Here is a 13,812-nt window from a genome sequence, read left to right on the forward strand (position 1 = left end):
ACACTGCCATTCTTGATAGCCTTAAAGAAAATAAAATATCTAGGAATAAACCTAACCAAGGAAGTGAAGAACCTTTACAATGAAAATGAATCTTTGAAGGAGATTCAAAAACAAAGACACTAAAAAATGGAAAGACAACCCTTGCTCACAGTCTAGAACTAACATTGTGAAAATGATCATCATATCAAAAGATACTTACAGAGTTAATCCAATCCCAATTAAAATCCTCATCTTATTCTTCACAATAGAAGAAAAAAAATTTAAACTATCCTAAAATGTACATGTGACTACAAAGGACTCCAAATGGCCAAAACAATCCTGAGCAAAAAGAACAATGCTGGCACAATTTCAATTAAAGCTAGTAAGATATTACAAAGCCACAGCAATACTAATATATATGGCATAGAAGCAGACGTAGATCAATACAACAAAATAAAAGACCCAACAGAAGACAAAGACACCAAAAACACAACACTGGAAAAAAGGAAAGCATCTTTAACTAATAGTGCTAGGAAAACTAGATGTCCAAGTGCAGAAGAATAAATTAGATCTTTGTTGTTGTTGTTGTTTTGTTTTTTTAGAGTTACTATTGCTGTGGTAAAACACATGATCAAAGCAACTTGGGGAGGAAAGGATTTTTTTGCCATACATGTCCATATCACTATTCATCATCAAAGGAAGCCACAGGAATTCAAACAGGGCAAGAACCTAGAGGCAGAAGCTGATGCAGAGGCCATGGAGGAGTGCAGCTTACTGGCTTGCTCCTTGTGGCTTACTCAGCCTGCTTATAGAAACCAGGACCACCAGCCCAGGAATGGCACCACCCACAATGGGCTGGCCCCTCCCACATCAATCATTAATTAAGAAAATGCCCTACAGGCTTGCCTACAGCCTGATTTTTTTAAATATATTTTTTATTCATTAAAATGTATTCACTTTCTATCCCAGCTATAGCCCCCTACCTCATCCCCTCCCTACCCACCCTCCTCCTCTTCTCCTCCCAGGCCCCTGACCAGTCCACAGATAGAGGAGGTCCTCCTCCCCTTCCATCTGACCCTAGCCTATCAGGTCTCATCAGGAATGGTACAGCTGATCTTATGGAGATATTTTCTTAATTTAGGTTGTGTCAAGTTGACATATAACTACCCAGAACAATCTGTACCTGCAAAAGTTAATACCAAATAAATCAAAGACCTAAACCTGAAACCTGAACCCCTGAAACTGCTTTATGACCAACTTGCACAAATCAAAGCTTTTCTATAAAGCTTTTATATTTTCTTGCAAGAAAATATAAGCAGTACCCTACATAATAAACATATAGAAAAGGCCTTCCTGAATGGGACTCTATTTGCCCAAGAATTAAGGCCAACAATTATGGGGCCATCGTGAAACTAAAAAGCTTTTTGCACCATGGCTAAAGAATCAACTAGGTGAAGAGGAAGCACACAGAATAGGACAGAATTTTTACCAGGTATTCATCTGAGAGTGGGTTAACATCCAAAATATGTAAAGAACTCAAAACAAAAAATGAAAACAAATGACCTATTCAAAAAACTGAGCATAGGATCTGAACAGAGAATTTTCAAAAGAAAAAACAGTGGTTAAGAAACATCTTTTAAAATGTTCATTATTGTTAGCAATTAGAGAAACGCAAATCAAAACAATCTTGAAAGTTCATCTTATCCCAGTTAGAATTGCAAAGATCAGCAAAACAATTGACAACAAAAGCTGAATGATGTGGGGAAAGGGAGTCCTCACTCACTGCTGATGGATTGATGGATGCAAACTTGTCCAGACCCTGGAAACCAGTGTGGATAAAAAAAAAAAAAAAAAACTACCATATCATCCAGCTAACTCCTTGGATTATACTGAAAGGACTAGTCCTCACACTTCAGAGATACTTTACTCAGCCATGTTCATTGCTGCTCTGTTCACAATTGCTAAAAAATAATTGGAAACAACCTAAATGTTCAACTGACAGGGACAATGAAAATATGGTACATATATTATAGGATACTATGTAACTATAAAGAAAAATGAAGTTATGAACTTTGCAAGTAAATGGATAGAACTAGAAAAGATTATATTGTGAGGTAACCCAGATCCAGAAATGCAAAGGTCATATGTTCTCTCTCACTAGAGGCTCTTTGAGCCAAATATTCAGATATGAGTATGTAGTAACTGTAAAAACCAAGTAAGTAAAAGAAAACATTGCCAAGATGGGGAGGTAGTGGAGCAATACAGAGAGGAACAGCTGGGTATAAGTGATCAGATTGTGGGAAACTGAGGAAAAAAGAGGGGGGAGAGCTCTGATTTTGAAGGGGGTAGGAAGATAAAAACAGGAGGAGGACGTGAGAGTCACATAACAGTAAGCATGTCTGAAAAGTTGTAAGGAATTATATTATTAACTACCTACTTAAAAAAGAAAAAAAAGCCTATAATGAACATATATAGTTTCATCTGGCCTGGCAGTGTTCCCTCCAAGGGCTAACAATCATCTAATAAAAACCCCAATAGTAGCCCTCTTCTAAGTTGTTGGTCAGTTGTCCAAAAGACTCCCAAACTGTTACAGGCTATTGCTTTTGCCTTTGCCCCTAAGAGGTAGAAAGTTGTATCTCTATTGCTGAAGACACACTGCACTTCAGATATAGTGTAGCGAGACCTCTGAGCTGGAACTGACTTGAAATGCCTCCTCTCTGAGGACTAGCCTTTACGATACCAAAAACAACCATGCAGCTTCGAAAGGAGGGTAGCAACCAACAGCTGTACCTAGTTATGCCACTACTACTATGAAGCACACTACTACTACACTACAGTGGTAGTATGCATTCCTTGGAGGTAACTAATAGCTCTCTAACTAGACTTAAAGCCCACTCAACAACTGAATAATCATGATATTTGAAACCTGACCAACTACCCAGAATTACTTTAGTCATGAATCTCAGAGAACCTATAATCCCCAACAAATTTCTAAATATTTGTTCTTACACCCACAGATAAGTGTAGTTCTCACCCTCATCAAGGAAACTTCTCTTTCCTAAAGCTCAGAGAACATTGCTGAAGAAGAGGCAAAAACTCTAAGAGCCAGAGGATCAGGGAGTTTGCTGTGAGATTTGTGTCTTCTAGGAATGTCAGAAGCTACAGCCATAAAGCCTCACCAACATGACTGCCTAAACCTGAGCTAAATGAGCACACACACGCTATTGCAGATGGGAGAAAACCAAGGAGGCCTCAATCCTACACAAAAAATACAAGCAACTAGAGAACGTTGAAAGGGAGAAAAATAAACATTTCTCAAAGAATGAGCACACTAACTGTTTATCCTATACCAAATAATCAGTCCTGCAATCATACAATTACCATTACACAAATTGAGCAGGTCGCAATATGTATTTAGAAATATTCATGCATATACCCAAATTTTTAGGTAACAACAATTAAGGAAAAAAAAGAGAATATGAATTTGAAAGAGTGCAAGGGAAGAATGGGAAGGTGAAATAGTGTAATTTTATCAAAATCTCCAAAAACAGAACATTTATTATCAAAAAGTATGGAACCAAATGAAAAAAAGATTAAAATTAAAAGAGCGATTGCTTTTCTGTTGGAGGTAGTGGTGGGTTGTTTTGTTTTTTTGAGACAGGTTCTCACTGTGTAGCTCTGGCTGTCCTAGACCTACCTCAGGCAATAGGTATATACAATAGGTATAGAACAGACTAGCCTCAAACTCACAGAGACCCCTGCCTCTGGCTCCATGATTGCTTTCTCAGTGTCATGTTAATGTATAAATCACCTTGAGAGAAAATGAGCTTAAAGAATGAAACATTGATATTTTAATAGTACAGGAGAAAGGATATGAATCTGTTATACAAGGTTCATGACTGAGCCCAGTCTAATGAGTTACACCTACAAAAAAATATAAGAGTTAAGAGGAATCTTTCTAAGTCTTCTTCCTTTGGTTGAAACAGATGAACTAAAGAATGAAGATGTTAAAAGTAAGACTGAGGATGTAAGATGACTCAGCCTGTAAGGACAGCTGTCACCAAGCCTGCTGACATAAGTTTGATCCCCAGGGCTCACATGGTGGTAGGAGAGAAGCAACTCCTACAAGTTGTTCTCTATCTCCACACATGTACTGTGGTGTATGTGCACCTATACACACATACATCCATACAAAATGGGAAATTTTTAAGCATATATATACACACGCACACACATACTTATATATATATTTAAATTAAATTTATATAAATAAATATATATATATTAATGCACAGTTTAAGTCCCACTCTCAGATGTCATTTGAGAAATTTCTTTGTGCCATGAACAATGGTTTAATGCAGAAAATCACAAAGTATAAAGAATATATGTCTATGAAGTACTCAGCCATAAACCAGCCATCTATATCGCAAACTTCCTTAAAGCTCAGAGAACATCTCTGAATAGGGGAAAGAAAGAGGCAGAGGTCAGGGAAAGACTGGGGTAACACTGTTATCTTCTGGACATGAGACACTACTGTATTGATGAACTCACAGAAGCTGTGGTTGCCTGCACAAGATCCAGTGAGTCAACATTCTGGTATAGAGGTACCCACCTCTAACAACTTAACAGGTGACAGCTTCTGGTGAAGAAAGGGTCAACTCTCTTTAAGGATGTGGTCCCTGGTAGGTCAACCATGCTCTAGTGCATGGCCTCACACCTACGTACATACGAGCAATACAGATCAAAATCAATGGGTTGAGGGGAGGCATGAAATAGAGAATAAAGGTGGATCTATTTGTAGAAATACTTAAGGAACAGAATATAAAGCATCAAAATGCATTGTATGGATAAATGAAATTCCTAAAGATGAAAAATATTGCAATAAAAAATAACAAATAACACAGAAATGTTGCTGTAATCCCATCCATGGGATTCTCCATAACTATCACAATCATGTGAAGGACCTTTTCATACATTAACAGACATGAATTTAAGTATATTTCCATCTTTTAACATAGTCTACTACCTCACCCCTGAATGTGCCTTATCTTGTCAAAAGACATAGCCAAAAGAGAGATGTCACTGACTCACAAAGAAAAACTGTAAAATAATTTTTTCCCACAGTGAAGGAAAGAAATAAAATAATTACTTTCTCAAGTAATTCTTTTCTCAAGTAATCCAGAACAATTTTTAATATGTAGAGTTAACCATGGTTTAATTCAGGCTACCATAAAAAAAAAAAGAAAGAAAAGAAAAACTAAACAACAACAAACAAAACACCACAGTCTAAGTGGCTTGAACAACTTTAATTATGGTTTCACTATCCTGGAAACTAGAAATTAAAAGAGCAAGGTGTTAGCAAAGTTGGCATCTCTCCTTGGCTACAAATGGTAAGCTTCTCAGTAGCCTAACATGAACTATTATCTGTATGTGCACATTCCCACATCTCTTCCTAAAAAACAGCAGCTTTTGTACTTGTAAGCCACAATATTTATAACCTCACTTAATATAATTACCTATATAAAGGCACTATCTGCAAATACAGTCATACTGGCAAGGACATCATTAAGTCCAGAACACCAATGAAAGGTAGCTAACCTTGAGGTGTTATTAATTTTTAAAGTGTGTCTGTGTGATTCTCTCTCTGTGTGTGTATGTGTGTGTTCCAAGCATAGTACAGTGTGAGTGTAGAATTTTGTAATTCTGGTTTCTTTAAAAACACAGAAATGTTTTCATTTTAATCCCAGGTGTGAGGATAAGAGGCTGCTTTGCAGCAGCAGACTCTGATTTGCCTAACACTCTAACAGGGGCATGTTTTTGCCAGCTGGAAATAGTTTCTACAAATATATACCGTTTGGAGTTCTGAAAACTTTTCATAAGCTATATAATTGCTTGGGCCCTGAGAAAGCAGGGTTGCTGTTGTTGGTTGGTTGGTGATTAGATGCTTTTGTTGCTGTTTGTCAAGCAGTTCTGCACAAAGGGGGAAAAAGGAGAGAAAATAAGAAAGAAGGGAAGAGAGTGCTCTCTGTCACGAACAACTCCACATTTGGCTAAGGCCGAGGATCTGGCTTGCTTCCATGTATGTGGACCTATCTGCATTGCCCTCGTGGCACGCCTGGGTTGGCTACCCAGAGGCTATTTAAGCTGTGGGCTGGCTTTCCCCGGGGTCCGAGGATTGTTCAATGTTCCTGAATAAACTGCATTGAAAAAAAAAAAAGAAGGGAAGGAAGGAAGGTAGGTAGGTAGGAAATAGAAAAGAAGGAAACAAGCAAGAAAGATGGGAAGGCGGGGGGGGGGGGGAAGGGGGAGGCCCAGAAGAAGAAGACGAAATTAGTTATCCTGGCAACAAAGGTTAAACTTGCCCCAAGGAACTCGAAGCACTAATCATCAGGAAGCAGTCTAACAATACCTTCACTCCTCCCCTCCATCCTTTTTTCTCTCCTATCAAGTGTTAGGGGGGTTAATAAGGGTAGAAAGAGAGTTAGAGGAATGCACAAAAATAGCAAATGCCATCTACAGTTGAGTATTCCTAATCTAAACATCAAAAATTTAAATGGATTCAAATTCAGTATGTTCAAATGGTATTAGTAAAATCCATTCACATATTCCAAAGTTTGACAAATTTAAATTTGAAATACTTGCCAAGTAGTTAATAAATAATTTGTTTTCTCCATCACTCAGTTCCATTGCTCAAGTTTTCCCAATATGTAATATTACTGTAACAGCAACTCTCACTGTACAGTTATAGAAAATTAAGTAAAAATAAATCTGTAAGCCAGGCATGATGGTACATACCTGTAATCCCAGCAAGGTGAAGCAAGCAAAGTAAGAGTTCAAAGCCAGGGAAGCTAAGCTACATGTCAAGAAAGGAGGAAGTCATGAATGTGACTCTCGATGTGTAAAAATATCTAGCAAATGATTAGTAACTCTGGGGTACTGAGCCTTTGCCTTGCGACCCCTCAAAACAAAACAAAGTCAACAGTTATACTCTTTGAATGTATCTGAAAATTTATGAGAACAGGATCCCATCTCAGATCTACATTACCTGTTTCCATACCTGTGAAAAAGGGTTCTTCTCATCATTAAAATGTCTATTATATCATGAATATAATACTAACCATCAATACTACAAACTTTCTATAAAAAATTCAATGAGATTATGATAAGAAATTTCAATGACACTCTTCCATTTACTTTTATTATTTTAACTCTTCAACAACTATACTCTGAATATACTATTCAGGTTACCTACACAACTCTATAGATTAATTTTTATCTTATTTCTCTGAACAATCACTCACCTTCCGACTACATTTTATAATTATATTTCCTTTTAGCCTGTGATGTTCATTTTTAACTCATTAAAAAATACAATTACCAAAATGCCTCATCCTGTTGAAATGTGTTAAATACATACAAAGAGGTGATAATTAAGCTTGTTATCTTACAACTCCTTAACTTACTCCAAAACATAACACCCTGAATGTGATTGCATGGTTCTACAACCTAACATACAAGTATCTATTCATTCGAACAATGCACCATAATTTATATTGATATGAAGTATGCTCCTAAAAACTATTAAGACAGACAATAGAAGCAAATATATATGTATATACATATACATACACACACACACACACACACACACACACATATGTTGTGGAACGCCTAGCTGAAAAGCAATTTATCATGTCATGCTTATGGAAGTAATTATATTTGCCTTTTTTCTTATCTACTCATCTCTCCCACTGGAAACATTCTCAAGCATTAACAACTATAAAACCAAAATTCTGATCAACCTTGAAGATGCTCTATATCCTACAAGATCAAATATTCTGCCACAATTTAATTCTTTAGATAAAATTAAACAACCTATCTTAATTTGCAATTTGCTTGTCATTAATAAATTATCTATATATACATCAAAGAACTGCTGAAAATACATTTCCCTTTGACTTATTATCAGTGACTGACTGGTACGCTTATTTTATGTTTAACATCTCTGTAAAACTTGGACGAAAAGTGTAGACTGGAAAATGTTTCAGAAGTCCTGTTGTAAAACAGTGCTTGGGTTTGGTATATGATACACGTCTACAATCTCAGTATTAAGACATGAGAATCTCTAGCCCTAGGCCAATCTGTACCATATTGTAAAAGTTTGTCTCAAATAAGTTATAAAAAAAAAAAAGTAAAATAGTTATTTTAGCCAGTGAGGTGGCTACCCGTATAATCCCAGCTATTCAGGATGCTCAAAAAGGATGATCACTTGAGCCCAGAAATTCAAGTTCAGCTTGGGCAACATCTTGAGATCTCAATTCAAAAAAAGAAAAAGAAAAAAAAAAGTAAAAGTAATCATAAAACAACTAGCAACTAATAAGGGTATCCCTTATATGAAAAGGATTAGTAGACAATCTTCTAATAAGAAAATTATATTGTTATCGGGGGGGGGGGGGGAACTATGTATTTATTGGGACACAATAAATAAATGTTGCTGGCTACTAGCCAGAGCAAAACATCTGACAGCCTTTTCTGTTATACACACAGAGAAACACACACACATACAGGTATGAGCATCCACACATTACCTGAGCACACACCACTCATGCAGGTACCACACTCATACACATGTATGTATAGCCACACACCATTAGAAAAGATGGTGATGGAACCACTAGGTAGACAGAACTGAGGCTCCTGAACATTAGCATGGAGCTGAGCTTCTCTACAACTCACTTTAGATTGTGACCTGAAAAATAAATCTTACTTTAAAATGGAAGAAAGGAGTGGATTTGTAAAATTATAAGTAACTTTTAAAGACACACTAGAAAACTGGCGTAGGTATCTCAATGGTAGAAAATTTGCATACTATGTGTAAGGCCCTAGGCTTGATTCACAGCAATAAAAGAACTATGTAAGCTATGTAAGAGCATAACTCAACAGGTTTTATTTAGTAATATATATGTATATAGAAATACAAAAAGGCATGCAGTAACAATTTTTAAAAAGAGGCCATGAATTTGAAGGACAGAGAGGAGGGTTGGAAAAGAGGAAAAGAGAGATGTAATGAAATTAAATCTCAAAGCCCACGAAAGATATAAAATATATATATCATTTTAATGATGAGAAGAACCCTTTTTCACAGGTATGGAAACAGGTAATGTAGATCTGAGATGGGATCCTGTTCTCATAAATTTTCAGATACATTCAAAGAATATAACTGTTGGCTTTTGTTTTGTTTTGAGGGGTCGCAAGGCAAAGGCTCAGTATATATATATATATATATATATATATATATATATATACTAGAAACATAAAGGACTTTTTAGAATATGAACTCTTACTCAAATTTTATATTTATTCCTAAATATTTTTAAATAATGAAAACCACTAATGCATTTCTCACAAATTTTTCCCAAATAATTCTTATTCTTTTTATGCTTATTCTTAAAAATGTAGTATGAAAATAATCTTTTTTTCATTCAATTTTCCTGTCAATTTTAAATCCTCTTTAAAAGCCTATTAGAAGCTAGAAAGTGAATATTATTTCTCAAGCCTATTATATTCCAGTACTTGAGAGGCTGAACAAAATCACCACAAACTCAAAGATAGCTGGATTACACAACTGAGTTTCAGGCCATCTTATATAGTCTTAAAAAATAAAATAATCAATTAGAAATAATTTAAGAACAATATCCTGGTACTAGAGAGATAGCTCATAGATTCAGAGTGCCTGCTGTTCCTGCAGAAAGGCAGTATTTGGTTCCCATCACCCACAGGAAAGCTCACAACCACCTCTAACTCCAGTTCCAGGAATCTGACCCCCTCTGGCCTCAGCCACAGGACACATACATATGGGTAAACACTCATACACATAAAAAAAAAAATAACTCATCAAATGCCTTTAAAAAAACAAGATTCTAAATATGCCTAAATCAATTACAAAAGTGGCCCAATACTGCATTCTTTCAGTGTTAAAAACTGTACTGTATTATATTAAAAACAATTTATTTTTGCAAAAAGGTATGCAGTATGCTGCATTTTTTAACCCTTTCAGAACATTACCAGGATGGATGCAATGCCGACATAAATTGGAGAAAAACAGAAAGAGAAATTAGACTTTGCGTTAAATAACATAACCGCCAAGTATCAAAACAGACCTAAGCTGAAATTTGCAATTGCAACAAAAACAAAGTATTCTGACCAACAAATTTTCAAAGTACAATACAATACCCGTTTAAAGGAGCAGTAAATCAAAAGTTTAAATCAAAAGTTGATTAATCAAAAGTAGCTTAAATCAAAAGTTGATTAATATATGAAATACTTCCCTGATTGTTTTAAATCATTTCTTTACCCTCTTAAAGATGACCCTCCCAAAGAAAACTTCCAAATTGGAGTTCAGAAATTGCCAATATATGAACCAATTTCTCTTCCTAATATTCACCAATGTTGCTGAAATTCTAAGGGTTAATTTTAACTGATACGAAGGATCGATAAAACATGTTTGGCCCATTATTGCTAATTCCGATCTCAACATTTTCCCCTTATTAAGATCAACCTACGTTTATAAATATATACTCATTTCACTTATGAAAAAACATGAGTTGTTGAGATAACTCTAACTTATAAAAAGGGCAGGAAAGCCATTTGCCCTTAATCATGTTACAATAAACTACCAAATTAATTTCTGAACAATATGGTATCAGCCACTACCAAAATGCTAAGAGCAGAATTAATCTGTTTTACTTTAATGTATTTATACTGCCTCGGTATGGAGGTATTACAAGAGAATAATAAATAATTCCAAGGAACAAGTTAGTGTTTAGTAGGGGGCCTTAATCACACTTGGAATTCACAAAACTTCTTTCCTTTTTCTCCTGCTTCTTTCTCTAAAGAGATACTTTTCTGAATCGCAGCGCTTCCAGTTTTGCAACTGCAGCAAAAACAAACTATTCTAACCAATGAATTTTCAACTTACGTTAACATAATACCCATTTAAATAGCTGTACTCAAAGCCTCTCACGTCAGCAGGGAGCTCCGGAGATACAGTTGCCTTTACAGTGCCAAGTTCTGCTGAATCCCGGACACTATCTCAATTAGGAAGGGGCAGAACCATATCCGGTTCTCAATGGATACAATTTCCCAAGCTCCTCATCTTAAAAACTTTACTTCTTCCCAGAAGAGCAATAAATATACAAGACGCCAGGGAGAGTGCTCGTAGGGAAATCGACTGATCAAATTAAATCCCTATATATGGAACCTGAAACTTCAAAACTTTTCAAATAAATCACAGCCGCGGGAGCACGGTGTTTTGCCCCTTCTTTCCCACTTCTTTTACGTAGTCAGCTTCTACAATCCCTCAACAGTGGTTCCGACTTACTGGTTAGTTGGAGGTGCGGTCAGCGGTATGGCCACCTCTTCCTCCTCGTATTCTGGTCCATCCAGGGAGTCACCTTCATCCACTGCCCCCAGGCCGGAGCCCAAAGGGAGCAGCTGGGGAGGCGGCGGCAGAGGAGGGAATCCGCCGCCCGGCCCAAGAGTCTCCGAAGGCAACGACAGAGTGCCCTTCGTGAAAGCGGTATCTCCGGCAGGTCCCGAGGCTGCAGCAGCGGCCACACCGGCAGCAGCTCCGCCGGTCAGCGCGGCGCCCCCCAGGACACCCGCCACCGGCCCAGTCCCCAGAAACCCGGACCCCAACGTGGCTCCGCCGCCCTGGGCCGCGGGCAGGTCGGCGTCCGGCAGCCCGGGACAAGGGGCGGCTGCCACCGGCAGGGCCACGGGTAACTTTACCCGGCACGCTGCCGGGTAAGCGCTGGAGCCCGCGGCCGCGCCGCCTCCAGTCCCAGTGGTCGCCGGGCCGCCTTCCTCACCGCCGGCCTCGGCCGCCATCATGTTGAAGCCCGCTCTCCACCAGCTACCCCGCCGCCCGGGAGCCCCGGGGGCCAGCAGGCCCGGGCTGCGAGCCGCCCCACCCAGGCGCGTCCCCCCGTCAGCTCTCCAGGCAGAGGAAACAACAACAAAAGGAGAACGCCCGCCGCCGCGCCCCCTCCTCAGGCCACAGCCCAAGCTCCGCGGGTGCCAGCTTACGGGAAGCGAAGCGGGCAAAAAGACCAGCGCCTGCAGAAACGCTGCCCGAGCCTCCGGCCAGCGCACACCCACACTCACGCGCACACATGCACAGGGGCGCCAAACTTCCTGGCTGCGCTAAAGAGGAAGGGAAGCCCGCCGCAGCGGCTGAGGCAGCACCGCCTCGGCCGCCGCCGCGCCTCAACGCCCGGGTTCCGGCCGCCCCCGCCGCAGCCACCGCTGAGGCCGCCGGAGCCTCGGCCGCCACAGCCTCATCTCCGCCGGCCCGAGACCAGTGTGGTGGGAGGGGCGGAGGAAGGGGGCGGGTGCGCAGAGCCCGACTCCGCGGCGGGGAACCGGCAGCTCTTGGAGCGAAACCCCAGAGTGAGAGAGAAAGGAGGGCGGGGCCGGGAGGGAGGGAGGGTGGGAGGTGCTGTGGCCTCTGCGCAGGCGCCTTCCGGGAGCACGTTGAGAGGGAGAAGGAAAAGCAGCCGGGGCAGGAAGCGTCGGGAGCGCGCGCGCGCGGAGGCGTGGCGCCGTCTCTGAGCGGCGCGGATCGTGTGGCTTGAAGTCTTTCAACGCGAAGCAGTCTGGTGCTTGCCTGCCGCCCCGGGATTTTTTTGTTAACCCGGCGAGAAGGAAGGTACCTCATCCTTGGAGGGACGAGGAGGTGCTGGGAAGGAAAGGATGATGCCAGGAAGTCCTTTCCGTTCTCTCTCTAACTTGTAGAAAAATGGCCTTAGCCGCCGGTGCAACCGGCAACAAAAGCCAAAGCGCTATTCATAGTTTATTCCTTTTCATTGCATGATATAAATCACCGTATAACTGTCGCGCGGTAATATAATTTAAACCTAGATTCTGGGACTCGAGAAAACAACTGATGAAAGGAAGCATGAGAAAGTGTGAAGGTAGAAACAGGTGAATTCAGGTTTCTACCACTATTATACTTAAGTTGTCTTCACCGAATGTCTGTCAGATAGTAAATGAAGTGTGAAGAGGAAAAGTGTCACAAATTATAAATCAATATAGTTTTGCATGCAGAAATCTGCAAGACATTCCGAAGAGGCACCTCATGTCTGAACTTCCGAAAATTACCAAACTCAGATCAATGTCACCCTTAATGCAATCAAGAAAAAGGTTTTCTTTGCCCTATGTGTGTGCATACAAATTATTACAAACACACACGCTGTTAGTATTGGCTTTTGGTGTTCCCTGGAGATAGGTTCCGGGTCCCTGTTGAGTTCCAAAATTACATAATTTTTGCACATTTTAGGTAATTTACATTACTTAATATAACCTAAATGTCACTTACGTAGTTATTATTGTGGAATAATAGCCAAAAGTCTATACACATTCAGTACAGGTACAGTTTTTCTCAAATATTTTTATATGAGGTGTGTGCCACCTACGAATATACAGTTTGCTGATATAGAAAACAGATAGTACATAGGCATTCATTCAGAGAGATCATTCTGATTCTTTGAAATTACAACTGTTAGGAATGTGTCTTTCAGCAATCACATATTGTACCAACTTCAGTTCTCCCTGGAGGAAGTGTCGCATTGAACACCACTGAATATTGATAATATTTTCTCTGTTAAGTTTAACCAAACCACCCTGCTAAGGGTGACAAGAGGCTGGGGTAAAATACTAGGGAAATGGAGGTGGGGTTCAGCTACCATTAAAGGAAATAATAAAGTACAGGCAGATCATTTCCACTATGCTGAGGTAGAATACCAGGGAAAGGGGGTAGGGGTATCAGTTATC

General features: G+C 39.6%; 1 protein-coding gene across 2 annotated transcripts in view; it reads right to left on the reverse strand.

Annotated features, from left to right (window-relative positions):
• Positions 1–12,326, reverse strand: part of Rasa1 (RAS p21 protein activator 1) — a 101,275-nt gene extending 88,949 nt beyond the window's left edge. Inside the window, exon 1 of one of the 2 annotated variants that reach the window (XR_009591858.1) lies at positions 11,360–12,025. Coding sequence is in view for 1 of the 2 variants with exons in the window: in XM_021661930.2 (XP_021517605.1) it covers positions 11,360–11,871 (512 nt within the window). In the remaining variant the exon portion in view is untranslated. Of the gene's footprint in view, positions 1–11,359 lie in introns of both variants that reach the window. The other variant, XM_021661930.2, reaches the window with a different exon arrangement.
• Between the last annotated feature and the right edge of the window lie 1,486 nt (positions 12,327–13,812).

The sequence above is a fragment of the Meriones unguiculatus genome, chromosome 5 (genome assembly GCF_030254825.1).
Source record: "Meriones unguiculatus strain TT.TT164.6M chromosome 5, Bangor_MerUng_6.1, whole genome shotgun sequence".
NCBI lineage: Eukaryota > Metazoa > Chordata > Mammalia > Rodentia > Muridae > Meriones > Meriones unguiculatus.